The following is a 27,508-nucleotide window of genomic DNA, read 5'->3' as shown; positions in this document are numbered from 1 at the left end:
AGGTACCGAGAATTTAAGAGCATGTTTAACGGCGTGCCTTAAGGGGTTGTTTAATTAAATTGGCAATTAAAATAAAAGAAAAAAGACAATTAACCAAAGCACGTCCCTTAATTTAGGTCTTGAAAGCACGTTGCTTAGCGAATACGTGGCACAGTCAGATTGGTTGGAGGAACGGTCTCGCCTTTCTCTCTTTTCGTTTTTCTTTTCTCTTTTCTTCTCTCTTTTCGTTTTTCCTTTTTCTTCTCTCGGTGGCGAAACCGCAACTCCTCGACATCTCGACGAAACGGCGAGGTCTCTTCCGGTGGCTTCTGGCGAGGAAGGAAAACGACGCACTCTTTATCGGTGGCTCCCTTCCAACAAGGAAAACCGCGACATATCTCTCTATCAGTGGCTCTTTGAGGCGTCATCTCTCTCTATCAGTGGCTCACTGAGACGAAGATAAACGGCGACTGTTGCGGCTCCGGCGAATCGAAAGGTTAAGCTACGTATATCTCACTCTGCATGGTTTGATTTGTTTGATTTATTTGATCTGTTTTGGTTTATTTGATTTATTTGATCTGTTGTGATTTGTTTATTCACCGTGGGATTTTTTCTGAGAATATTGATCAGGGAAGCTTCTGTGGCAGAGGATTACGAAGTTGGTGGAGGTGAAGTTTTGGTGGATGATAAAGATAATGATGGTTGGGTTGCTACTCATGGAAGGCCTAAAGGTTTGATTTTATATCATATCTGCAAAATTACCTTCTCCAGTATGATTTCTTACATGATCAATGTGTCAATAGATAAAGGCATGATGGAAGTAGATTGTGTGTTTGTGTCTTTAGGTAGATTTTGCTCCTTCTACGAGCTCATATCTTAACATATAAATTTTTGTAATGGTTTTGATTTGTTTCTGTTTTTTTTTGTCTTCAAGTTGTTTGATCAAGATGGATTGGCCGAGGCGTGAAGTGGGAACAACCTTTCTCTCTGTCATCGTGAATTGTAAGGTAAAACCTTTGTCTCTGAATTTTTTTTTTTTTGGCAACTACCTTTGTCTCTAAACTGAATTGTTTACTCATTTGTTTAAATGAATTGAATTGTAGTTATGTGTTAGGTTAGGTAATAAATAGTTTTTGGAGTGGTTAGGGTGAGATAATGGTTGTCTTAAATAGATTTTATGGTTTGATAGAATTGAATGGTGAGTTGACAAAAAAAAAAAAAAAAAAAAAAAAAAAGATAGAATTGAATGGTGCTGTGTGAGGAAGGTTTGTGGTTATGTGTCAAGTCGGTTATGGTTGGCATTGTGATCAATGCGTTTTTGTTATTAAAACCGTGTTCTTCTTCTTTGTTAGCAAACCCTATTCTTCTTCTTCAACTTTTATCCAACTTTGTTATTTTCTATCTGTCTTTCTTGATATGGATCCATCTACTGGAGCCACAAAGTATGTTGATCTTCTATGTAGTCAACAATCTGTTTTGTTTGGTAACTATGAAGATAGCGTCTCACTTTCCTCATCACAACTTCCATTTGTAGGTAGTAAAGGAGGGGAAGCATCAAGCGGCTTTGATGGAGACACGCCTGCAGAGCCAAAAAGAAAACATAGATGGACAGCATCTGATGATGTTGTGCTCATCTGTAAGACCCGAACCCGGCCGGCTAGGCCGCGGTCGATGCCTCACGTTGCTCAGTCCATACCCTGACCGAACCACTCAAGTTTTCAATCTTTATATATACTTTCGCCTAAGGGCGAAGTCTATCTTAGACCTTAGCTCAAGACTACCTTAGTCCTTCCCTAGCTTAGATCCTTTCAACTTATGCACAGCGGAATATTATCTATCAACCATTGGTCTAAAACCAATCTAATACTGGTCAGATCGAATCACCTTAGCCATGGTCAGTAGACACAACTACTACCAGCTCCAAAGTTGATCCTGAACCTAATCCAAGTCATACAAGTCCGAGGTTCCATTCCCCTAACCATTCTATCTAGATCTATGCAATATTGCTAGATCATACCTTTGCCACATCCACGGAGCTTGATAGCTCTTTGTCTCAGCTGCCTTAGCTGTCTAGCTAGCTCATTCAGCTAGCTGAACTGAACCACTTCACTTGAGGTTCCCAACTCTCTTCCAGCTGATCGAGCTGCGAGGTAGCTTTGCCTAGCTCCCCATCCACTCGTCCAACTCCTCATTATACCTGTATAAACTCTCCCCTTAGGTACTTAGTCATTCAACTAACCATCCCCACAAACCAAATACCTTTGGGAAGTCTTCAGCTGCAAAATCAACCTCAAGCAAACATGCTCCAAAAACTAATTAAAATTCATGATAAATCATGATAATTCATAACTAAGAGAATGGTCAAGTCAGATTTCTCAGAACTGGCCTCGATCATATTGATCTCGCCCATGAACAGCCCATATGGCCATAACTGACCACCTCTAAATCAATGAGATAAAACTAATCTTTCACCATGATAATTCATGATAAATACCCATTAAGAGATATTTAAAGTCGGATCCTAACAATTCCCTCAGAAACTATCAGATCTCCACTTACCTGCCCAACCAAGGCCATGGAGAGATTTCTCTGAATCGGCCACTCCATGGTTCAGTACCTCCATGTCTGAACATCATAGAATAAGATTAACAATGCCCACCAGTTCCTGAGTCAATCAACCAACCACCCCACATGACTCAGAACTGATGAGTCTTCACACATACCTAACCGGCCATGGAACCATGTCCCAATGAACCTGGTCATTCTTGCTCTTCTTCATGGCTCTCAGCCAATCCTGTACCAACCCAAGGTTGATACCTATCATACCATATGATTCCATTACCTCATTGCCACGGCCTGAAGCCATTGGTAATGCAAAACCATAGATCAGGTTCACTCATGAACCACCATGAATCACTAGTTGCTGTATAGCATCTAATTACCATCCCATATGGATGAATTAGTTCAACTATGATCCGCCCCTTTCTCCAGGGTCCTGTATCCCTACAATACATCACAATATATGGTCTCCAAGGGCGTGCCACACTTGGCCTCATATGCACCTCAAGAGACACCAACATAAACCACAAAGTAATCATATGTACATGTTACCTTAGACTTGATCTTACTAGATCTTGTGCTTCCTGTATCATGTCTGGCCATGCTCCTCCATTGCACGCCTCTATCAAGTATTATCATATACCTCCAGTATTGATAAGAACCAATCATGGGTCGCACCCATCATCCATTCCATGGAACTCCCATGAAAACAGTTTCTGCACTGCATCCACCTTCAAGGCTGTTCATGCTTTTGGAGTGGAGTCCGGCCTTCTCCATTCTCTTCTGTCCATTTGCGTGTGTTACCATGATGTAGAGGAAGCCTAGGGTGTGTTCATCCATGATCAAACACCACCCAAGGGTCGTGCATCACTTCCCACTTCAGTACCCATGAAACTGCCTTTCTACACACCACTGCCCTTAAGGCTGCTCTTGGACTTTGAGAGTGAATCCGGTCATCTCCCTTTTTCCCTGGCTATTTGGATGTGTAGTAAGGATGTAGAGGAAGCCTATGGCGTGGCAAACCACAATCAAAACACACCAGAGGGTCGTTCTCAACTCCCCTCTTGATTGCCATCAAAACTGCCTCTTTGCTGCCTTCAAGCCTCTCTTGGTCTTGGATTGTGTAATCCGACCATCTCTCTGTTTTTCTCTGTTTTTCTTTGTGTTTCAGGAAGAAGAATGAAGCCCTGGCGTGCCTGCAAAGGCACGGACTTGCCCTTGCATTTATAGAAAAGGAATGGTCACCTTTCCAAAGGTTGCACCCTTTCGGTATCATTTCTGGCCATTGATTTAATCAATGGTCCAGATCACACCTGTTCGCCTATGGCAGTTACCTGACGTCCTTGACATGCCTAAATGCTCCTAGACATGTCACACACAAGCCTTAGCTGGTTGCCCAAGCCCCTGGTCCAACCACAAGTGCCCACCGGCTCACCGGCACACCCGGGTGGTCCACATGGTCCGACCACTGTCCGGACCTGGCCCAACTGCCCAAGACTTGAACACTCAGTCTTGCTGAGTTGAGCTGATCTCCAGCTGACCCAGCTGAGTGAGCTAGTTCATCCAGCTCAGGGAGCTGACACACTCTTCAGTGAGCTACACTGAGCTACACTACACTTCATTTAGCTGGCCGAGCTTGCTCACTGCATCGCCTAGCTGCCATACACTTTGTACAGCTCCTTTATACTTGTCTCCTTCTTGGTTTAGCTATATCTTAGCTTCCTGATGCCCTTAATCTTACTTCCAGGCCATGATACCCTTGTCTTTAGGTCACATGAGCTGACTGGTGCGTCTCCTTGCACCATAGTCGCTCCTAAGGATCATATCCAGGATCAGGGACATGACAAGTCTCCCCCACTTAGAATGGATTCGTCCTCGAATCCTGTGGTGCTTACATCCCATATCATGACAAAGGTTCCAACTGAACTCTTTGCTTCTTGCACATCCGCTAAGGTGCATGACCCCAGTCACAACTTACTGGATCATTCCTTAACTGATCACAGCTTTTCCCAGTTTGGCCCTATTGCGATCTTAGTCCCTACTAGACTAAACCGCCTCATACTTGACTTATGTCCATCACCAGACATAGTCATACTTTGATCATAGTCCATGACTAGATCATTTTCAGTCCTTAAGAACATACTGCATACTCGAGTCTTAGTAGATTTACCCAATCCCCAAGCTACTCAATGTATCAGTCAAGTCTTAAAGAACTCGATCACATTCCGGTCCTGTCCACTCTGGGACTCCTCCGTCTCAATCCAACCATAGGTCAATCTCCGACTTGGTTGTGCTGCGACCCTCGTCCCTCACTGGACTTAGTCGACCTAATCTCAGCCATCTCGGCTGGTGCCAAACGATACGGACTTTTGGACATTGGGACCGTTCCCGGTTCTAGTTCGATCATGCTCGGGTCAGCCCCTGCCGGAGGCACACCCTGCAGCGCCCGAAACACATCCTTGAACTCTTGAACCAACCGAATCCTCGTCCGGGCTACCACCCCCTACAACCTCCTTAGTGTTAATGGTCGCCAACCAGGCCTCATGACCACCTCTCAGCATATTTTCCACCTGGACCGCTGAGATCACTAAGCATCCCGAGGTTGGTCGGATCCTTGGAATCTGATCGGGGGTCCACACCCACTCTCAAACAGCACCCTTCCCCGGTGACAGTCTAAGGTGGCCCAATTCTTTCCAAGACCAATCCATCCCTAAGATCACTTCATGATTCTTAAGGCTAACCACAATCAGATCCACGGGCATGGTCCTTCCTTGGATCATCACTGGGATGTCCCTAACAAGGCCTAGTGAATGCATCCTTTGGCCTCCGGCCGCACTCACTATCCCGGGATCATCCCCTATACCAATACAAACAACCCCTTTCCGATCATATCTGGACTCACAAACGGTGTGTAGCTCCAGTATCGAAAGGTATGTTGTTTCCACACCCCGATCATTAAGTACCTAGATGAGTAAGATATCGGTTTGATCACACATTTGGAAAACGTCCCATACCATTCTCCAAAGTGTCACACTTCTGTGAACGTCCCATACCATTCACAAGAGTGTTTGTAATATGCCTCAATCCCCATCATTCTAAGCCACTTAACATCGTATTCCCAATCCATTCAAATTGATCTAAGGAATCCTACCTTGGCTTATACCGAGTCCCAGTATACTAGCCCTGTAGTGTCTCCCTTAAACCAACTTGAACCTCGCAAATGCTCACCTGTTTTGAATGGCCACCAAGGATAACACTTACCCCCAAAGAGTGCTGCACGTTTCTTTCAACCTAAGCCACTCTCAGGTTCATGTTACTTCCCTGGTCCAGGTCATCCATAAAAGATCTTGCATTTCATCGATCCGTCCAACCCGTCTATTATTTCCAGATAACTAGATCCACCAACCCTCTGTTTCAAGATCTTGCCATTGGGGAGTGCATCTTGGCCAAGATGGTTCACCTTGGAACTTTCCCGTTCACAAGCATGATCCCCTATCTTGCCTCAGCTCCCTCCATGGTCATCTCAGTTTCCAGAAATAATTTCGGTTTGGAACATAATACCTTTGAGCAGTGAGTTGAGCTGAAGTTACAACCCAATCAGTACCTCCACTCATCTGCCTCAAAAGGATCCACTCTACCTGAGAAATACTTAATTCTCATCTGAGCTATGTGCTCCAGCACCCTCAGGTATCCACTAACCAAGCTGCCCTAGCTGGTGAATCAATCTAGACCACCTCAGCTACTGGCCCAGCTTGATCATTAGCTGCCAAAACAGCTGCCCAATCAACCGGTTAGTCCTCTCATTGTTTGCAACAAATGTTTGGATTTGCCCGGTTCACATCACAAGAGGATTCAGCTTCCCCTTCCAGCTCTTGTTCCTGCTGCAGCTCAGCTCTCCCCCACTCGAACCTCAGTAGGGTTAGCTGACTTACAGACAATCCAGCTTCATTGTTAACTTTTTCCAGCTTAGTCAACAACAAAACTGGCCGATTAACCATATCATCATCTACTTGTCCAGATGTGTGGGTGAACAACCACAACCCAACCATCCTAGAATCAAGCATGCTCTGATACCAACTTGTAAGACCCGAACCCGGCCGGCTAGGCCGCGGTCGATGCCTCACGTCGCTCAGTCCATACCCTGACCGAACCACTCAAGTTTTCAATCTTTATATATACTTTCGCCTAAGGGCGAAGTCTATCTTAGACCTTAGCTTAAGACTACCTTAGTCCTTCCCTAGCTTAGATCCTTTCAACTTATGCACAGCGGAATATTATCTATCAACCATTGGTCTAAAACCAATCTAATACTGGTCAGATCGAATCACCTTAGCCATGGTCAGTAGACACAACTACTACCAGCTCCAAAGTTGATCCTGAACCTAATCCAAGTCATACAAGTCCGAGGTTCCATTCCCCTAACCATTCTATCTAGATCTATGCAATATTGCTAGATCATACCTTTGCCACATCCACGGAGCTTGATAGCTCTTTGTCTCAGCTGCCTTAGCTGTCTAGCTAGCTCATTCAGCTAGCTGAACTGAACCACTTCACTTGAGGTTCCCAACTCTCTTCCAGCTGATCGAGCTGCGAGGTAGCTTTGCCTAGCTCCCCATCCACTCGTCCAACTCCTCATTATACCTGTATAAACTCTCCCCTTAGGTACTTAGTCATTCAACCAACCATCCCCACAAACCAAATACCTTTGGGAAGTCTTCAGCTGCAAAATCAACCTCAAGCAAACATGCTCCAAAAACTAATTAAAATTCATGATAAATCATGATAATTCATAACTAAGAGAATGGTCAAGTCAGATTTTTCAGAACTGGCCTCGATCATATTGATCTCGCCCATGAACAGCCCATATGGCCATAACTGACCACCTCTAAATCAATGAGATAAAACTAATCTTTCACCATGATAATTCATGATAAATATCCATTAAGAGATATTTAAAGTCGGATCCTAACAATTCCCTCAGGAACTATCAGATCTCCACTTACCTGCCCAACCAAGGCCATGGAGAGATTTCTCTGAATCGGCCACTCCATGGTTCAGTACCTCCATGTCTGAACATCATAGAATAAGATTAACAATGCCCACCAGTTCCTGAGTCAATCAACCAACCACCCCACATGACTCAGAACTGATGAGTCTTCACACATACTTAACCGACCATGGAACCATGTCCCAATGAACCTGGTCAGTCTTGCTCTTCTTCATGGCTCTCAGCCAATCCTGTACCAACCCAAGGTTGATACCTATCATACCATATGATTCCATTACCTCATTGCCACGGCCTGAAGCCATTGGTAATGCAAAACCATAGATCAGGTTCACTCATGAACCACCATGAATCACTAGTTGCTGTATAGCATCTAATTACCATCCCATATGGATGAATTAGTTCAACTATGATCCGCCCCTTTCTCCAGGGTCCTGTATCCCTACAATACATCACAATATATGGTCTCCAAGGGCGTGCCACACTTGGCCTCATATGCACCTCAAGAGACACCAACATAAACCACAAAGTAATCATATGTACATGTTACTTTAGACTTGATCTTACTAGATCTTGTGCTTCCTGTATCATGTCTGGCCATGCTCCTCCATTGTACGCCTCTATCAAGTATTATCATATACCTCCAGTATTGATAAGAACCAATCATGGGTCGCACCCATCATCCATTCCATGGAACTCCCATGAAAACAGTTTCTGCACTGCATCCACCTTTAAGGCTGTTCATGCTTTTGGAGTGGAGTCCGGCCTTCTCCATTCTCTTCTGTCCATTTGCGTATGTTACCATGATGTAGAGGAAGCCTAGGGTGTGTTCATCCATGATCAAACACCACCCAAGGGTCGTGCATCACTTCCCACTTCAGTACCCATGAAACTGCCTTTCTACACACCACTGCCCTTAAGGCTGCTCTTGGATTTTGAGAGTGAATCCGGTCATCTCCCTTTTTCCCTGGCTATTTGGATGTGTAGTAAGGATGTAGAGGAAGCCTATGGCGTGGCAAACCACAATCAAAACACACCAGAGGGTCGTTCTCAACTCCCCTCTTGATTGCCATCAAAACTGCCTCTTTGCTGCCTTCAAGCCTCTCTTGGTCTTGGATTGTGTAATCCGACCATCTCTCTGTTTTTCTCTGTTTTTCTTTGTGTTTCAGGAAGAAGAATGAAGCCCTGGCGTGCCTGCAAAGGCACGGACTTGCCCTTGCATTTATAGAAAAGGAATGGTCACCTTTCCAAAGGTTGCACCCTTTCGGTATCATTTCTGGCCATTGATTTAATCAATGGTCCAGATCACACATGTTCGCCTATGGCAGTTACCTGACGTCCTTGACATGCCTAACTGCTCCTAGACATGTCACACACAAGCCTTAGCTGGTTGCCCAAGCCCCTGGTCCAACCACAAGTGCCCACCGGCTCACCGGCACACCCGGGTGGTCCACATGGTCCGACCACTGTCCGGACCTGGCCCAACTGCCCAAGACTTGAACACTCAGTCTAGCTGAGTTGAGCTGATCCCCAGCTGACCCAGCTGAGTGAGCTAGTTCATCCAGCTCAGGGAGCTGACACACTCTTCAGTGAGCTACACTGAGCTGCACTACACTTCATTTAGCTGGCCGAGCTTGCTCACTGCATCGCCTAGCTGCCATACACTTTGTACAGCTCCTTTATACTTGTCTCCTTCTTGGTTTAGCTATATCTTAGCTTCCTGATGCCCTTAACCTTACTTCCAGGCCATGATACCCTTGTCTTTAGGTCACATGAGCTGACTGGTGCGTCTCCTTGCACCATAGTCGCTCCTAAGGATCATATCCAGGATCAGGGACATGACATCATCAGCGCATGGCTAAACACGAGCAAAGATCCCGTGGTTAACAACGAGCAAAGAGCAAGTGCATTTTGGAGAAGAGTTGCTGACTACTATGCTGCAAGTCAGGAGGCTACTGCAACTCAGAGAGGGATGAAGAACTGCAAGCATCGATGGCACAGAATCAATGACGAAGTCTCCAAGTTCTGTGGTGCGTATGAAGCGGCTACTAGGGAGAAAAAAAGTGGCCAAAACGAGAATGATGTACTCAAGAATGCTCATCGCATATTCCTCGCCATTAAGAATAAGAAGTTCACAATGGAACACGCATGGAAGGAGCTCCGCAACGACCAGAAGTGGTGCGACATTGGTACTGCTAAAACCGATGGGAGGACGAAGAAGAGGAAGTGTGACGAAGTTGCAGAATCATCTCCCTCGGAAGCTACTGCAAACAAGCGTCCTCGTGGCATTAAAGCTGCAAAGGCGAGTGGTAAGAAGAAGGCGCAATCACTGGGCGAGTTTGAGGGTATGTGGACAATCAAGCGTGAAGATTTGAAAATGAAACAGGGTAACCATAGGATTAGTCTGCTTGACAAGCTTATGGGAAAAAAGGAACCTCTAACGGAGAGTGAGAAAGCCCTCGAGCAGAAGCTCATTGATGACATGATGTCTCCTTAGGTAAGTTTCTTGTTTCTTGTTCTTGTTCAGTTTCTTGTTCTTGTTCACTTTCTTGTACTTGTTCAAAAGTTTGTTTTTTTCTTGTTGCAGGTGAAGAGAGTGGAGACAGTGAGTGTCACAAGAGTGTTGTTATCTTGTGTCACGAGAGTGACTGTGTGTGTGTTGTTGTTGTCGTCTTGTGTCACGAGAGTGACTGTGTCTTGTGAGGTCACGAGTGTTGTAGTCTAGTGTCTACTGTCTGTCTTGTGAGTTTGTGTCTGTTGTAGTCGAGTGTTATAAATTTAAACAATATGCTGAAGTTATTGTTATCATTTCTTTCTATTTTCATCAAACTCAAATATTATGTTCTTATTGCTATTATTGTTATCATTTCTCTCTATTTTCATCTTGTGAGTTTGTGTCTTTACTATTCTGTTCTTCTTTGTAATTCTCATCAAACTCCAATCCCATAAACCATTCTCATCAAACTCCAATCTCATCAACCATTCAAACCAAACTTTAACGCAAACCAAACTTGGTAAGATTCTATTTAATAAACAATTCTCATCAAACTCCAATGTCAAGATTATTTAATGTTTGCATATTTTGTTTCAAGATTCTCAAATCTACATAATAAAATGTCTATTTTATGATTAATTTGTAATTAAGTAAAATACTAATGTTTGTCTATTTCAAGTTATTTAAGTTTGCATATTTTGTTTCAAGATTCTCAAATCTACATAATAAAATGTCTATTTTATGATTAGTTTGTAATTAAGTAAAATACTAATGTTTGTCTATTTTGTTTGAAGATTCTCAAACATCACATGGCATCTTCTTCTCATAACGATGTTGAGGGTGATATTGATGAAGCTTTCGATGATTATTTTGATCAATATTTTGATCAAGCATTCGAGAATTTGGTGGATGCTTACGGTGACCAACAAGACGGAGAGAAGACAAGAAAAAAAAGAAGAGTTTTTATCGAAAGAAACCGTGAAGAAGGCCACCGCCGGTTATGGGATGATTATTTCAGTGAGACTCCCACATATGAAGAAAATCTATTCCGACGACGATTTAGAATGAACAGGCCATTGTTCATGCATATTGTTTCTCGCCTCTCTAATGAAGTTGAATTCTTTCGTCAGAAGAAAGACATTACCGGAAGGTCTGGTCTCTCTGCACTTCAAAAGTGTACAGCAGCTATTCGTGTGTTGGCATATGGTTCGGCGCTTGATGCGATCGACGAATACATTCGGCTCGCCGCAACCACTGCTCGGTTATGTGTGGAGAATTTTGTGGAAGGAATAATTCAATTGTTCGGCGATGAGTATTTAAGAAGACCAACACAGGCTGACCTTCAACGTCTACTTTATATTGGAGAGCACCGTGGATTTCCCGGGATGAGTCGACTGTATGCATTGGGAGTGGAAGAATTGTCCCGGCGCTTGGAAAGGGCAATATTCTCGAGGTTCGGATAAACCAACTATCGTTTTAGAGGCGGTTGCTTCATATAATCTCTGGATATGGCATGCGTTTTTTGGATCTCCAGGTACCTTCAATGATATCAATGTTCTTGATCGCTCACCTGTTTTTGATGACATAATATATGGTCGAGCTCCGCAAGTGAATTTCTCGGTGAACGGAAATCCTTATTCAATGGCTTACTATCTCACCGATGGTATTTATCCGAAGTGGTCAACTTTTATCCAATCTATTCCACTGCCACAGGGTCCGAAAGCGGCTTTATTTGCTCACTTTCAAGAAGCTACGAGAAAAGATGTCGAGCGTGCTTTTGGAGTCTTGCAAGCTCGATTTTCCATTGTTAAAAATCCAGCACGTTGTTGGGATAAATTCAAGATCGGGAAGATTATGAGAGCATGTATCATACTCCATAATATGATAATAGAAAACGAACAAGATCTACACCCTCAAATTGATGTTTCCAGTGTTACCAATTTCTTTCAAGGAGAAGGCAGCGGAAGTTCACATGTCGATCTCACTTTTTCTACAAATAACCCTTCAAGTATCCCCGATGAGATGGGTGTTCGAAGAAATATTCTTGATAAACAACTGCATCAACAGCTCAAACGTGATTTGGTTGAACATATATGGCGTAAATTTGGGCGTCATCAAGACAACAACTAAGTTTCGATCCTCTATCAAATTATTGTTATTGTCGTTTATTTACTAATCTTTGTTTTTATGTTTTTATGTTTTTAATTAAATATCTATGTTTCAAATATTATGCTTAACTTTGTTTTTTTTTTAAATAAAATTGTGTTTAATAACTTTTAATTTTTAAGAGCCCCTATTTAAGAGACTACCAATAAACCAATAATTTTAAGAGTAATTGCATGGAATATACATAACACTAAGATTATTTAGGTTTATCGTGTTGTTTGAATTCGATACTGTTTGATATTGCCTTATACCCATTTATAACCCTACACCCTATATCTGCAAACCTATAGCTATGACCAAGCCTATGATGTAAGACTCACGACATTGAATATGTCCACTCTTAAAGTATCACTCTCACTTTCGTGCAGTTGGAAATCACGCACATTAAATTATGATATGTTGTGGCAATGGAAAAATCAATTTTACATTAATTCCCCCTCGTCCTTATCGCCTACATCAGTTTCTCTTTCCTCTGGTTATATATCTGAACTTCAAGAACTGATGATATCATCGAAAAAATACAAAACTCACAAAAACCAAGAATCATAGATCCCCAAAAGAAGAGACGAGATGGTTTCTGTGCGACTGGTTGATCGGCGCGATTCACCTGATGAAGTTCCAGACGAATGTATCCCGCTGATGATGTTTGCTAAGGGCGAAAAACCGGTCGGTGTGCGTGTTCTGACGTATCTATCATCCGGCGCCATCAACCGTATATATAACGCGTTGGATGAGGAGGAAGTGCAGATGATACGTGGCTCTGCTTTTGGAAAAATTCTGGAATTAGTTGACAAACCTGTTTTTCGGGGAGATTCGCCAGATACATACTGTCAAGGCAGATGAAAACAAAAAAAACACGAAGCATGGTTCCGATTTGCCGGAAAACCAATTCGTTTTTCCCTTAGAGAATTTGCAATCGTCACCGGCCTTCCATGCGGGCACTTTCCACCAAAATCAAAGATGAAGCTCAAACATACTATATCGGAAAAACTTTATTGGCCTTCTCTTTTCGGGAAAATTGAAGTCGTAACAGTTGCAACAATTATTCGAATGCTGAGGAAGCATACCATTGAAGAGAGGATAGTTCGCATTAAATACGCTTGCTTGGCGATTTTATCATCAGTGCTTCTTCCCACCAACGTTAAGATGAAAATATGCAAGGAACACGTTGAATTCTTCTCTTACCCATGGGGCAGATTAGCTTTCGACCTCCTTATGTCTAGTATTAAAGAGCGAGATGAGATAACTTCGTTTTGGTTACTGGTTTACTATTTTATTTCCTAAAGAAGTAGATCTACTCCAATTTCAACTTTAAATTCTGCTTGTAAAATGTTTTATAAATCTTATCAACGAAGTCAAGTTCAGTTTCTTGATTTATGTTATATTGTTGTATCGGTGGTCTTTTGTTAAATATTAATTGAATCAATATAATATTACTAATTTGGATTCCAATAAAGTTGTGTACCATATAAGATTAACTGACCAATATATCAAGCCTTTTGTATGTCAATATGTGAGTTATTTCAACGTCAACGAGTCTTTATATCGAACAAATGTTATATCCTTCGTCATTACCATTACCAAAATGTCGTTTACTTGAATAATAACAAATGTATGATTTTTACACAATCTGACCTCTCACCTTTTAACCAAACTTGACTAAAATTATTCTCCTCTTATAGTTCAATTTGTCTTCCCATAACAATTGTTATTTATTAACTTTTCATAAGATTTACAAATTACGTTACAAACTGTTACGTTGCAATTTGACGTTATTCAAAACTATGTTTGCATTAACCACACATCCTTGATTCCTAATTTTCAAATTAAACTGCAATTTCAATACATCTATACGTAGGTTTTATTATTATCCAACTGGAAAGTGAAGTTCACGCGCTATTCCATTCGCACGCCTTTTCCTTATCAAGTGGGAGAAGCGGCGACAATATCTGCCTTGCATCTGACTTACCTGACACAGATGATTTGATGGTCTGTCGACGTCAGGGCGAAGTTGGTAACTTACCCAGCACGCGTACTTGACGTTACCTAATTAAAAAGTTCACCGAGATGAAAACTAAATATGTTTCGATTCATGTATTATCATGCAAATGCCCCTAATTTTAAACATCTCATAGCAAAGTAGCTTAACTACACTTTAATAATAAAAATATCACTAAGCTATCCTAAGTGGGTTCCCTCAATAAACATGCACTTTAATAATCTCACCATCTATCTCTCTTTCTTAAAGAAAAGTAGTTGCCAAACTCAATAGTTATATTCAGATGATTCATCTAGATTCAGAGATGAAATACATGCATTTCGATAAGGACTTTCTGAATGCATCTTTCGGATCCAGAGATCCACAAACGAACAGGGCTTTGGTTGATCAAATTATTTTTCGAACCACTCGACTGGCTCTGATACAAAAATCATTTCGAATTTGGGTTTTCGGTTTGGTTTGGTCCGAGTTTATAACCCAAACCCAGTTTGGAAAAAAAAAGATTGGCTTGATTTGAGACAACAAAATCATTCTTTTTGGGTCAATAAGATTCTTCATTCGACTCGTCTTCTCCCCTAATGTTGGCGATTCCATTCTTATTTCAACTCTCTCAAACTCGACTGTGCGTACTCTGATCGACACTTGAGTGGTAGAGACTGAGGATATCCGCAAAGAGAAAGGTAAAATAAATGAAAATGATTGTAATTTGGATTTTTTTTAGAAGTATATATATATATATATCTTAACTAATCGGCTCTTTAACTACGAAAACCCCATTAGGTAAAGTCTTAAACTTGTAAGCTTGAACATGTTCAATCATATGAACTGATGGATGATACTGTCTGATGTTGGTTATCTTGGCCAAGTCTTACTAAATCTTTTGTTTGTCCAGATGGGCTTCTTTGGTTATTATGTCCGAATCAGAAAAAGGAAGGTAAAAGGATCCAAGCTTTGTCGACGACAGGTTCGGGTTTGCAAGGATGTGACCAGAATCAGTGACCTGTCTGATGAATTGTTGATTAAGATATTGTCTTTCCTTCCGACAAAAGTTGCTGTCTCTACCAGCATCTTATCCAAGCAATGGCAGTTTCTTTGGGTGTGGTTGCCTAAACTTGAGTACAGTGATCACCTTTACTATTATTCAAAGTGTTCTCCGATTGGAGAATTTATTGACAAGTATCTGCCGTTACATAAAGCTCCAGTTATAGAACGCCTCTCCCTCAGTTTAAGCGTTGAACCCGAAGATATCAAACGGTGGGTTGAAATCGCAGTTTCTCGCTATGTACGTGACCTTGATGATGAGGACATAGAACCAGACATCAACATCCCCACACTTAGACAAGCTCCAAGGACAAGATCAGGAACTAGAGGTGTTGCTGCCAGCTTTAACAAAGCCATAGAAGTTCTTCTCATCAAGAGCAACATCAACACCAAGCTAGAAGCCATCACAAACCGCATGGATCAATTCACTATAACCGGAGGAGAAGCTAATAAAGATGAAGCTTATGTTATACAAGTTGGTCCAAAGGATGATGATAACATATGGTCCATTCTTCCTAACAAAGGAATGGTTTCCTTATTTGTCATCACGCCTAAGTGAAACGGTGAGCATTGGGAAGAGAAGAGCAAGCCTCCAAACGACATCACTTCACAAGATCAAATAAGGCTCCTCTCCAACGGCTACTTTCTTTTCAAATCTCATCCGCATCAAGGTAAGTAAGGTAAGTCCATTTACATTATGATTTATATCCTATGGTTTATCTTGCAGGGTCTTGTGACATTTTATTTCTTTTATTTCATTTTGTTGAGTCAGGCATTGTTTAGCCTATGCTTTCTTAAGTCCTAGATCGAGTCTTTGTATTCTTTTTGCTTCAAGACCCCTAGAAGGGCACAACTGCATTGGACACTATATAAGTCTCTTATAAGCAGTCATGTATCTTTCAACCTTTATGAAATATATGAGTCAGTTTGCCCCCTAGCAAATACAAGTCTTTTGAGAGTTTGTGAGAAGCAATCTTGAGAGCAATATTGTGATTTATCAAACTCCCATTCATAGAGTTTGTGGTTTCACCTCGATCCATCTTGATTGTGTGAATCAATCATCTTCACTCCATCAATCCATTACTTTGTTCTTGTGGGGTTGTTTATACGAACAAACCACTTGAATCCATCATCCATCTACACGCCATCTCTCATCCATAGATCCATCAAGTTGGTTATACGACCAAGTGGTGAATCCCATCCTCCATTGTGGTTTCCTAGTCTCTATTCAACCGGATCCATCCATCTACTCATCATCAACACTAGATCCTTCCATCTCAAACCATATCTCATCAAACCGGTTCTTGGATTCACTCTTCTGTTCCACCAGCTTGAGAAGGCTCCCCTTGGTGCCTATATCATTTTGGTATAAGAGCTTAAACGCTCCAAATCAGGTTGTTTTTTTTCTCTTTAGATAGATCGTTTAGTTTTGATAAAGAAAAACCCATAAAATTTTATTTTTGCTTTAGTTCTTGTGTTTCACCATTGTTAAGCTCTTAGTTGTTCTTGTTTCATATAAATCGAAAAGAAAAGAAGAAGTTTGTTTTGTTTTTATTGTTTGATCCGAAAATCCCAAGAAAAACCCAAAAGATTTCTGTTTTTGTGATTGTTGCATTTCGAGTTTCCTAGTATAGCTCCATCGCATATCATCTTTCCATATATAGAACAAGGCATTTGCATTTCGAGATTTCCATCTTTTTTTGCATACTTCTTTGCTATCATATAGTTTTTATCTCGGTCCATTGCATTTCATTGTAGTTTTATTTCTTTGATAACTTCACTTGATCTTGAAATTCTTTTCAGGTTAAGGAATGGGAGATAATAGTTCATCTTCAGCTGATACCGCAACTACTATGGCTCAACTCCTAGTTGCAATGCAATCCATCAGTGAAAGGATGACTCGCCTAGAGCAAGGACAACAAGCTCACGCCAACCAACCAGCTCAAGGAGCAAACAACAATCCTCAAGGTCAGCAACAACACAGCAACAACAAGACAATCCCCGAGCTGAGGATGATTCGGATAGTGACATGCCGAGTCTAGAGGAAGAAGAACAAAGACCCCCTCCTAGAAGAAATGCTAGAGATAGAGGAAGGAACCGAGGGAGAGGTCATGATCAAGAGCATGATCAATGGCAAGGAGGCAAGGACTTGAAGCTCACGCCACCAACCTTTGCTGGAAAGGTTAACCCTGATGCCTACATTGATTGGGAGACACGCATGGAGTATATCTTTGACTACTACCACTACTCCGAGCTTAGGAAGATCTCTCTAGCTGCTGCTCAGCTCACTGAAACCGCCTTGACATGGTGGGATCGAGAGCTATCCGAGAGGAGAAGACTAAGGCGTGCACCCATTGCTCTTTGGGATGACATGAGGGCCATGCTGAGGAGGAGATATGTGCCAAGTTACTACTACCGTGACTTGCAAAAGAGGTTCAGGAAGCTCACTCAAGGTTCCTAGTCAGTTGAGGAGTACTATGAAGAGTTTGATGCTATGAGGAACCGCTTAGAAGTTCAAGACTCTGAGGAAACCTTGATGGCACAATTCTTGGATGGACTCCAAGATAGGATAACAAGAAAGGTGGAGAGACAGAACTATGAGCATTTCCATGATCTAATCCACTTTGCTATCCAAGCAGAGCAACACATCAAGCGCAAAACCGCAGCTACAAGTAGGAGTAAGAACACTTGGACTCCACCAGCTCAAAGAAATGACAAGGGCAAGTCCATTGAGGTTGAGAGCCGGTTCAAGAAGAACTCCACTACTGATGCATCTAAGGGCAACAAGGCTGATCAAAGCAAGCCTAGTGCACCTAGAAACCGAGACATCACTTGCTACAAGTGCCAAGGTAAGGGACACTATGCAAGAGATTGTCCTAACCAAAGAGTCATGATCCTTAGAGAAGATGGAGGATATGAGACTCAAGAAGAAGAAGCAGAAGCGGATGCTACTGATGAGGAGATCACTGATTATCCAGATGAGAGAGAGATACTTGTGACAAGAAGAGTATTTAGTGCAATGTTCGAACCAGAAACTATTCAAAGGGAGAACATCTTTCATACAAGATGCACCACTGAATCTAAGGTATGAAGCTTGATCATTGATGGTGGTTCATGTACTAATGTTGCTAGCAAGTATTTGGTTGATAAGCTAGGTCTCAAGACAACCACACATCCAAGACCTTATAGATTGAAGTGGTTAAATGATGAAACCGAGCTAAAGATTGGTGAACAAGTAGAAGTCTCTTTCAGCATAGGCCGATATGCTGATAAGGTAATTTGTGATGTGGTTCCTATGCAAGCTGGTCATCTTTTGCTTGGCAGGCCTTGGCAATTTGACAAGGAGACCATACATAATGGACGCACCAACTACTATAGTTTCACTCACAACAACCGCAAGCACAACCTAGCTCCTTTAACTCCACAACAAGTCTTTGACTTGCAAAAGGATATGAGCAAAGGAAACAAGGTAAGCAAGACTAATCTCTATATTAGTCCATCTAAAGTTTTAAAATCTTTAGAGAACAAAACACAGGTGCTACTAATGATCTTTAAGGAAGGTGTTTTGACAGATTATAAAGATCAAGAACTCCCACCAGAAGTTGTGCAACTACTTGAGAAGTTCCCTGACATCTTTCCGGAAGATATTCCTGCTGGCGTACCACCAATAAGAGGGATAGAACACCAGATTGATCTAGTACCCGGAGCTCCATTGCCAAACCGACCAGCCTATAGAGTCAATCCGGAGGAAGCCAAAGAATTGGAGAGGCAAGTGCAAGACTTGATGGACAAGGGATACATAAGAGAAAGTCTAAGTCCTTGTGCAGTTCCAGTTCTTCTAGTGCCAAAGAAAGATGGGACTTGGAGGATGTGTGTTGATTGCCGAGCCATAAACAACATCACCATCAAGTATAGGCATCCAATTCCACGGCTAGATGACATGCTAGATGAACTCAGTGGTGCCACTATCTTCTCAAAGATAGATTTGAAGAGTGGTTATCACCAGGTAAGAATGAAAGAAGGAGATGAATGGAAGACTGCTTTCAAGACCAAGAGAGATCTTTATGAATGGCTAGTCATGCCATTTGGTCTTACCAATGCTCCAAGCACTTTCATGCGCCTCATGAACCATGTTCTAAGAGAGTACATCTGTAAGTTTGTAGTTGTATACTTTGATGATATCTTAGTCTATAGCAACAGCTTAGAAGATCATCTTATCCATCTTGAAAAGGTTTTGGAAACCTTGCGCCAAGAGCATCTTTATGCTAATCTCAAGAAATGTACTTTTTGCACTGATCAACTAGTTTTCCTAGGCTTTGTTGTTAGTTCACAGGGTCTAAAAGTGGATGAAGAGAAGATCAAAGCAGTACAAGAGTGGCCTACGCCAACTACAATAGGTCATGTGAGGAGTTTCCATGGATTGGCAAGCTTCTATAGAAGATTTGTCTGAGACTTCAGCACCATAGCTGCCCCATTAACTTCAGTAATCAAGAAAGATGTGGCTTTCAAATGGGGAAGTGAACAGGATAAGGCTTTTCAAAACCTCAAAGATAGTTTAACTAATGCTCCTGTTTTAGTTTTACCTGATTTTAACAAAACTTTTGAGATTGAATGTGATGCATCAGGAACAGGTATTGGAGCAGTGTTAACTCAGGGAGGAAAGCCAGTAGCATTCTTCAGTGAGAAGTTACATGGAGCTACACTCAACTATCCTACCTATGACAAGGAGTTATATGCACTAGTGAGGTCATTGGAGACTTGGCAGCACTATCTACTCTCTAAGGAGTTTGTGATCCACACTGACCACGAGACACTCAAGTATTTGAGAGGACAAACTACCTTGAAGAAGAGGCACGCAAGGTGGCTAGAGTTTATGGAATCTTTTCCTTATATCATCAAGTACAAGAAAGGAAAGGAGAACATTGTAGCTGATGCTTTGTCAAGAAGGCATGCGCTTATATCTTTGATGGAAGCCAAGGTAATGGGGTTTGAGCACATCAAAGAGCAGTACCAAGAAGATCCAGACTTTGGAGACATCTACAAGCAGTGCAAGCAAGCCGCATTTGGATCTTTCTATCAGTATGATGAATTTCTATTTAAGGATAAGAGGTTGTGTATCCCACAAGGTTCCATGCGAGACTTGATTTTGAGAGAAGCACATGGTGGTGGACTTATGGGACACTTTGGGCGTGACAAAACCTTAAGTATAGTGGCAGAACACTTCTATTGGCCACACTTGAGAAGAGATGTTGAGAAGCTATGCGCAAGATGCATTGTTTGTCTCAAAGCTAAATCCAGGTTACATCCTCATGGTCTTTACATTCCTTTACCTATTCCTGACCTACCTTGGGTAGATATTTCCATGGATTTTGTTTTAGGTTTGCCAAAGATCAGGAACAAGGACTCCATCTTTGTTGTGGTGGACAGGTTTTCTAAGATGGCTCATTTTATTCCTTGCAATAAGACTAATGATGCTACTCAAACTGCTGATTTATTCTTTAAGGAAGTGGTTAAGCTTCATGGTATTCCTAGAACTATTGTTTCTGATAGGGACACAAAGTTCTTGAGCCACTTTTGGAGGACCATTTGGAGGAAGTTGGGTACCAAGCTCTTGTTCTCTACCACTTGCCATCCTCAAACTGATGGACAAACTGAGGTTGTTAACCGCACTCTATTCACTCTCTTGAGAGCCACGGTTGGTAAGAACTTGAGGAATTGGCTTGATTGTTTACCTTTCATTGAGTTTGCTTATAATAGAGTTCCTCATTCAGCTACTAAACTTTCACCTTTTGAGATTGTGTATGGTTTTAAGCCAATGACTCCTTTAGATCTCTCTCCTATTCTACCACAAAAGGATCAAATGGTGAGTACTGATGGTGAGACTAAGGCTGAGCTTATGAAGAAAATCCACCAGAAGGTTAAGGAGAACCTAGAGAAGCAAAATGAACAGAACAAGAAGCAAGGTGACAAGGGAAGAAAGGAGGTTTCATTTGAACCAGGAGATTGGGTTTGGTTACATATGAGGTCCGAGAGGTTTCCAAAGCAAAGGAAGTCCAAGCTCTCACCGAGAGGAGATGGCCCATTCAAAGTCTTGAAGAAGATCAATGACAATGCCTATCAATTGGAGCTGCCGGTTGAGTTTAATGTTTCTTCTACTTTCAATGTGTCAGATTTATCTTATTTTCATGCAGATGAAACTGTTCTGAGGTCAGAACCTTCTCAAGAGGGAGAGAATGATGAGGACATAGAACCAGACATCAACATCCCCACACTTAGACAAGCTCCAAGGACAAGATCAGGAACTAGAGGTGTTGCTGCCAGCTTTAACAAAGCCATAGAAGTTCTTCTCATCAAGAGCAACATCAACACCAAGCTAGAAGCCATCACAAACCGCATGGATCAATTCACTATAACCGGAGGAGAAGCTAATAAAGATGAAGCTTATGTTATACAAGTTGGTCCAAAGGATGATGATAACATATGGTCCATTCTTCCTCACAAAGGAATGGTTTCCTTATTTGTCATCACGCCTAAGTGAAACGGTGAGCATTGGGAAGAGAAGAGCAAGCCTCCAAACGACATCACTTCACAAGATCAAATAAGGCTCCTCTCCAACGGCTACTTTCTTTTCAAATCTCATCCGCATCAAGGTAAGTAAGGTAAGTCCATTTACATTATGATTTATATCATATGGTTTATCTTGCAGGGTCTTGTGACATTTTATTTCTTTTATTTCATTTCGTTGAGTCAGGCATTGTTTAGCCTATGCTTTCTTAAGTCCTAGATCGAGTCTTTGTATTGTTTTTGCTTCAAGACCCCTAGAAGGGCACAACTGCATTGGACACTATATAAGTCTCTTATAAGCAGTCATGTATCTTTCAACCTTTATGAAATATATGAGTCATTTTTCCCCCTAGCAAATACAAGTCTTTTGAGAGTTTGTGAGAAGCAATCTTGAGAGCAATATTGTGATTTATCAAACTCCCATTCATAGAGTTTGTGGTTTCACCTCGATCCATCTTGATTGTGTGAATCAATCATCTTCACTCCATCAATCCATTACTTTGTTCTTGTGGGGTTGTTTATACGAACAAACCACTTGAATCCATCATCCATCTACACGCCATCTCTCATCCATAGATCCATCAAGTTGGTTATACGACCAAGTGGTGAATCCCATCCTCCATTGTGGTTTCCTAGTCTCTATTCAACCGGATCCATCCATCTACTCATCATCAACACTAGATCCTTCCATCTCAAACCATATCTCATCAAACCGGTTCTTGGATTCACTCTTCTATTCCACCAGCTTGAGAAGGCTCCCCTTGGTGCCTATATCACTTAATATTTATCATGATACAAAGGATCAAAACATATTCCCCAGCAGCTTCTATACATGCGGCTCGATTGTCATCTTGAACCTCAGTAACATGTTTCTCATGGATGTTCCCTCTATGGCTTGTCTTCCCTCTTTGAAAACTTTGGGTCTTCGAGGTCTTATGTTCGAAGATGATGAGTCCCTTCAAGGGCTTCTTGATATATGTCCTGTTCTTGAAGACCTATCTGTGGAATTACGGGGTGAATGCAGTATGGGAGAGATAACTGTTATCGTCCCAACTTTACAGAGGTTATCACTCTCTGTTAGCTGGTGTTGTTATTTAGATGGGTATGTGATAGATACTCCTTCTTTGAAGTATTTCAAACTCGAGGACTGGGACAATTCGACACACGACGTTGAGATTAGTGACATGCCTGAGCTGAGGGAAGCATATGTGGATGTTGTATTCTTTGTTCTCGAGAGTGTCATTGGATCCATTACATCGGTCAAGCATCTTGAGATATGCTCAGAGGTAACTAGTTTTCAATCTCATCTGTAGAATTATTTACTAATGATTGTTGATGTCGTTTTCAATTAACAATGGATCCAGATCCCAGAAAGATATGATGTGTATGGTGGTGGCTTTGTTTTCAACCAGCTTGAACATCTGAAGCTATGTGTGTGCAAAGATTATTCATCGGATCTTCTTGCCCAATTACTCAAAGATTCTCCTAACTTATGAGTACTAGACGTCTTTCACACGGGAGTAAGTTTCTTTTTTTGGTCTTATCAATGTCCAGTATAGTCTCTCTATCTAAGTGTTTTTGATTGGTCTCAGATTCATGGGTTTGTTGAGGATACTGATATGGTTTACTGGAGAGAACCTAGCCTAGTTCCTCAATGTCTGTTGTCGAGTCTACAAATTTTCAGCTGGAGAGGATACTTTGGGAGACCAGAAGAAAGAGATATTGCGGTTTACATCTTGAGAAACGCTTGTTTCTTAGAGAAGGCAACAATCTTTGCTGATATAGTACAATATTCTGTTCCACACCTTAAGATGATCAAGGAGTTGGCGTTTTCTTCCCGAGCTTCAAGCACATGTGAACTTGTTTTTGTTGAGTGTCCTTATGAAATGTTCGACTGAGAAGAGTTTCTTTGGAAGAAATGTATTTAATTGGCACTCTAGGACATCTTTGACTCTGCTTTGTGGTTTGCTTGTACGGTTTGGCTTCCATCTATTGAGAAAATTCTAGCTTTTATTGTTAAACTTAGACAAAATCTAACGTAAGTATTTGTATGTATATATATATGTATCTTACATACAATCAATAGAATCAGTGACAATTCCAAAATCTACAATTGGTGATTCCATTCTTTCCAAGTCTCTCAATCTCGACCTTTTGCGTACTCATGATACTTGAGTCGCACGTATATATGCAAAAAGAAATCGAGGTAACAATGAATGATTGATTTTACTCATAGTTCAATTATTTAGTTGCTCCCTTCACATGTGCTAAGTATTATATTTGAACATTTAAAATTGATGCCTTGTGTGACTTTGAATTAAGTGATATAGTAGCACGTGAAAACAGAGATCCTATTTAGTTGCTCCCTTCACATGTTCAATTATTTAGTTGCTCCCTTCACATTGTGTTGCTTTGCAAACATGTTTTTATGGGAGCTTGCCCTATCGGTTGTTTGTGTTCTCTTATTATTGAAGATGAAGTTCTCTGAGGTGTTTCATGTACTGAAAGTGTGCGTCTTATTGTAAAGCCAACTAACATATATTTTTTTTTTAAATGACCCGCACCAAAACTGAAGTTGTCTCATGTAAGCAGCATAGGAACAACAAACATTAATATGTCAAAACCTTCTTTCTAGTGAACTCGTGAGGAATATGCAACAAAAAGAAGATTTTACACCTATTAACACCAAAATCTGGTTAGCCACAACATTGATGAGACTTCTGAAATTTATTCATTTTCCCCAAATAACAACCATAATCAGTAAATTCATTTAGTAGCTGACATAAATACTGAAATTTAAATTATGTTTATCAAAATACAATACAAGCTGAAAATGCCAAATCATATTCCAATGGAGCCATCATGTGTTCCCTTATTTATATCTCGTACTCGTCATCGATTAGTCGCTTGGATGATCAAGTCCTTGAGGAACCTTGCCAGAATAGTTTGTAGTGTCTGTAGAATTAGTCCCCAGGTTTCTGCAAACACAACAGCACAAGTAAACTCTTAAGTCTCAAATCTTATTATGTCTATAGTATTGAATCTCTATTCTACCACAACTTATTGCCATTTTGCTTACCCTTGATCAACGATAACCATTGAACGAAGCTCACAGTTTTTGAAGCTGATAAATGTTACAGAGTTTTATTAGTAAACAGTTTATGAATTTCTTGAGGTTTGTGCGTTAAGTTCTCTTACTGTATAGACAACTCTTTCTTTATGTCGTCGACACAATCCTTCCCATAAGAGCTCAAGAGACCGTGCAAGAAGCCACTGTGAGATACAATTGCAATCTCCTTTTCTTTCCTCGTCCATAGCCTTCACAAATCGAATGGCATTTTTTTTTTCAAATGCATGAGAAAATAATTAGTAACTAGAAAAAGAACAAGAACGTATTCAGTATCCATGGAACTCACCAGTTAATGAACTCTACACCTCTCACAGCAACTTCATCTGGGGTCTCTCTTGGACTAGGCTTCCACAAAACATCCTTGTCGCTTTCAATCTATAAGCATAAGAATCATTCCAACAATATTTAGGCGACAAAAATCATCAAGTAGAGATGTTTGACCAGCTATATAAGCCAATATGATGTTCTTACAATTGAAAAATCGATTGCAGGAAACATAGCCTTGTACTCTGTAACGCTTCTTCGCCTGTCACAGGGATGATCACCCTGCGTTCATTAAAAAAAAGCCTTCAAATATTAATCAATCTTAGCTCGCTTCTACTAACACCTAACTAGTTTTGTACCATAGTTTCTCTGCATAGCTCAACAGCAAGGAAAGGTGGGCTGTTTAAGCTTGAAATGGCAGGACGGTCGCTGCTCCCAGCGTTGGCCACCATTAGCGGTGTTGCATCTGCTCCATTAGTATCTTCTCCGCCTCCAAAAGCACCGACAGCAGTTTGTATAGTTCTGCATTTTAATGAGTTTTACTTACTGTTGTTTTAAAGGCTAGATTCATGAAAACTTGCAAGAAAAAAAAATCACATCTCAAAAGAACCAACGACTTTATTTTCATATAGTATGTTAGCATAATGTAAATGGAAATGATATTCCCCTTGATTTCGTTTGCTTTTGGTGGTTACAGTTAGCAATTAAATTTTATTTAAAATATTAAAAAGGTGGTTGAACATGTGAGGCATAATAAACGTTTTACCTAAGCAAGGGAGAGACAATGACAAGTTCAACTTTGTTTAAGAGTTGAGTTTCTAGAACATGGTTCCGTAGATGATCCACCTGCCATAGATATAAGATCAGCATCTTTTGCTAGAGCATTAAATCCAGAACAGAAGAGATATACCTGTTGCCAACCAAGTGGGGTGATATGAGCATCAAAATAATCCTCAGAAGAGTAAGCACTATGGTCTATTTCTCCAGCAACATTATGAATCCCCTGAGCATGTCTCACCTATATATAAACAGAAAAAAAAAAAAAAGCATCAGAAACTTGGCGAGAGAACATGAACCACACATGTGTTCTATGGATAAGTTTATACGAACCAGGTGAATGGTTTTGCAACGATGAAGTGGGTAAAGACCTATGCCTTTGTCCATGGTTAAACAGTAGCTTTCAGATCAGATCTGATTTTCTTATAGAAACTGATGTTACCTTGGAAAATGAGATATATAACTGAGAGGGGGAGAGATCCTAAACCGCCGGATCTTCAAGTTTCTATATTTTAATTTTTTAGTGTATTTCCTTGTCCGTAACTCCGTATATATATGCGCTAAGTACACGATGTTTTCACGTGATATCAAATTCAATATGATTACTCACTTGTATAATGTTAATATATTATTATCCGCATATTCCAGTCCTTAGGTTAAAAGAAAACTACAGTTATACAGCTAGATTAACTACGTCATTACAACAGTAAAAAACAAATTGTCATTATACCTAACATTTTGGTTGAAGAAAACAAACCGAACCAAGTCAAAACGGTCAAACCTGACTAACAAAACATAAACCGATCAAAACCAAACCAAAATTTGTTATCACATCATTTGATTAGATTTTTCCTACCAGAACTGTGAGAAACCAATGAATGTAATTATTTGAATTAATATACAAGTAATATAAACATACAAAATCCTAAAACACCCACGTATTTTCCATTTTATTCAATATCATATGATTTTTTAGCCTAATATATAGTAAAAATTTTGATTTAAAAAAGAAAACGTATGAACTGTTATATGAAAACGGAGACCGCCTAAAATCTAAACCAGGTTTTATAAAAGCAAAAATATTTCGCTGTGACTTTTTAAAAGGTTTTGTTTCAGTTATATATATATCAGATTTCAGATTTATTCACATACTTTATTTTTTATTGCGATCAACATAATGACTTAATGATTCTATATTATATTTTAAAGCATGATAGAACTAAACTAAGATGAACTCGATTAAACCAAACTCAAAAATGATTGAACCAAATACAAACTGAATCGAGTATAAATCAAACCAAACGAATTGTAATTAATTCAGTTCAGTTGAGAAACTTTTAGAATAAAATTAGTCAGACTGAATTAAAATCAAACTGAACCGATAAAATAACACCGAAATTACCACTTCTAAAAAGTAATCATGAGCGGTTCCGAACCTAAAATTAATAAAATTAACCTCCAATAGTTTTCTTTCTTTCTCAGATTCTACTTTGTCAAATATCTCAGGCCGCCATTAATTGAAGTCTCTCA

The 27,508-nt window shown here is 40.6% G+C and overlaps 2 protein-coding genes and 1 pseudogene across 9 annotated transcripts; 2 read left to right on the top strand and 1 right to left on the bottom strand.

The window, feature by feature from the left end:
• The first annotated feature begins 22 nt into the window (after nt 1–22).
• LOC108832658 (glutathione S-transferase T3-like) lies at nt 23–12,312 on the top strand. Of its 8 annotated transcripts, none has more exons than XR_008945155.1 (7): nt 23–475; nt 610–710; nt 783–824; nt 914–986; nt 4,308–10,040; nt 10,131–10,557; nt 10,832–12,312. XR_008945155.1 is itself a non-coding variant. In XM_057009023.1 (5 exons), the coding sequence occupies exon 4, from the start codon at nt 9,267–9,269 to the stop codon at nt 10,038–10,040; it is 774 nt and encodes a 257-aa protein (XP_056865003.1). In that variant the 5' UTR covers nt 143–475; nt 610–710; nt 914–986; nt 4,308–9,266; the 3' UTR covers nt 10,131–10,419. The 8 variants fall into 8 exon arrangements, 2 of the variants coding, with proteins under 2 accessions (XP_056865003.1, XP_056865004.1); XR_008945154.1 differs by having other exon boundaries at nt 4,286–10,040; XR_008945153.1 differs by having other exon boundaries at nt 24–475; nt 1,514–10,040.
• A 9,885-nt stretch (nt 12,313–22,197) lies between these two features.
• LOC108850613 (FBD-associated F-box protein At5g38590-like) lies at nt 22,198–23,797 on the top strand (annotated as a pseudogene).
• A 718-nt stretch (nt 23,798–24,515) lies between these two features.
• On the bottom strand, nt 24,516–26,541 carry LOC108851567 (phosphoglycerate mutase-like protein). The gene is made up of 9 exons (XM_018625019.2): nt 26,312–26,541; nt 26,112–26,219; nt 25,968–26,047; nt 25,561–25,723; nt 25,409–25,483; nt 25,224–25,312; nt 25,006–25,125; nt 24,887–24,931; nt 24,516–24,785 (listed from the first exon to the last, which is right to left on the bottom strand). The coding sequence occupies exons 1-9, from the start codon at nt 26,363–26,365 to the stop codon at nt 24,707–24,709; spliced, it is 813 nt and encodes a 270-aa protein (XP_018480521.2). The 5' UTR covers nt 26,366–26,541; the 3' UTR covers nt 24,516–24,706.
• Between the last annotated feature and the right edge of the window lie 967 nt (nt 26,542–27,508).

The sequence above is a fragment of the Raphanus sativus genome, chromosome 4, assembly GCF_000801105.2.
Source record: "Raphanus sativus cultivar WK10039 chromosome 4, ASM80110v3, whole genome shotgun sequence".
NCBI lineage: Eukaryota > Viridiplantae > Streptophyta > Magnoliopsida > Brassicales > Brassicaceae > Raphanus > Raphanus sativus.
The sequence above is the reverse complement of the archived record's forward strand: the minus strand, read 5'-3'. Positions and strand labels throughout refer to the sequence as shown.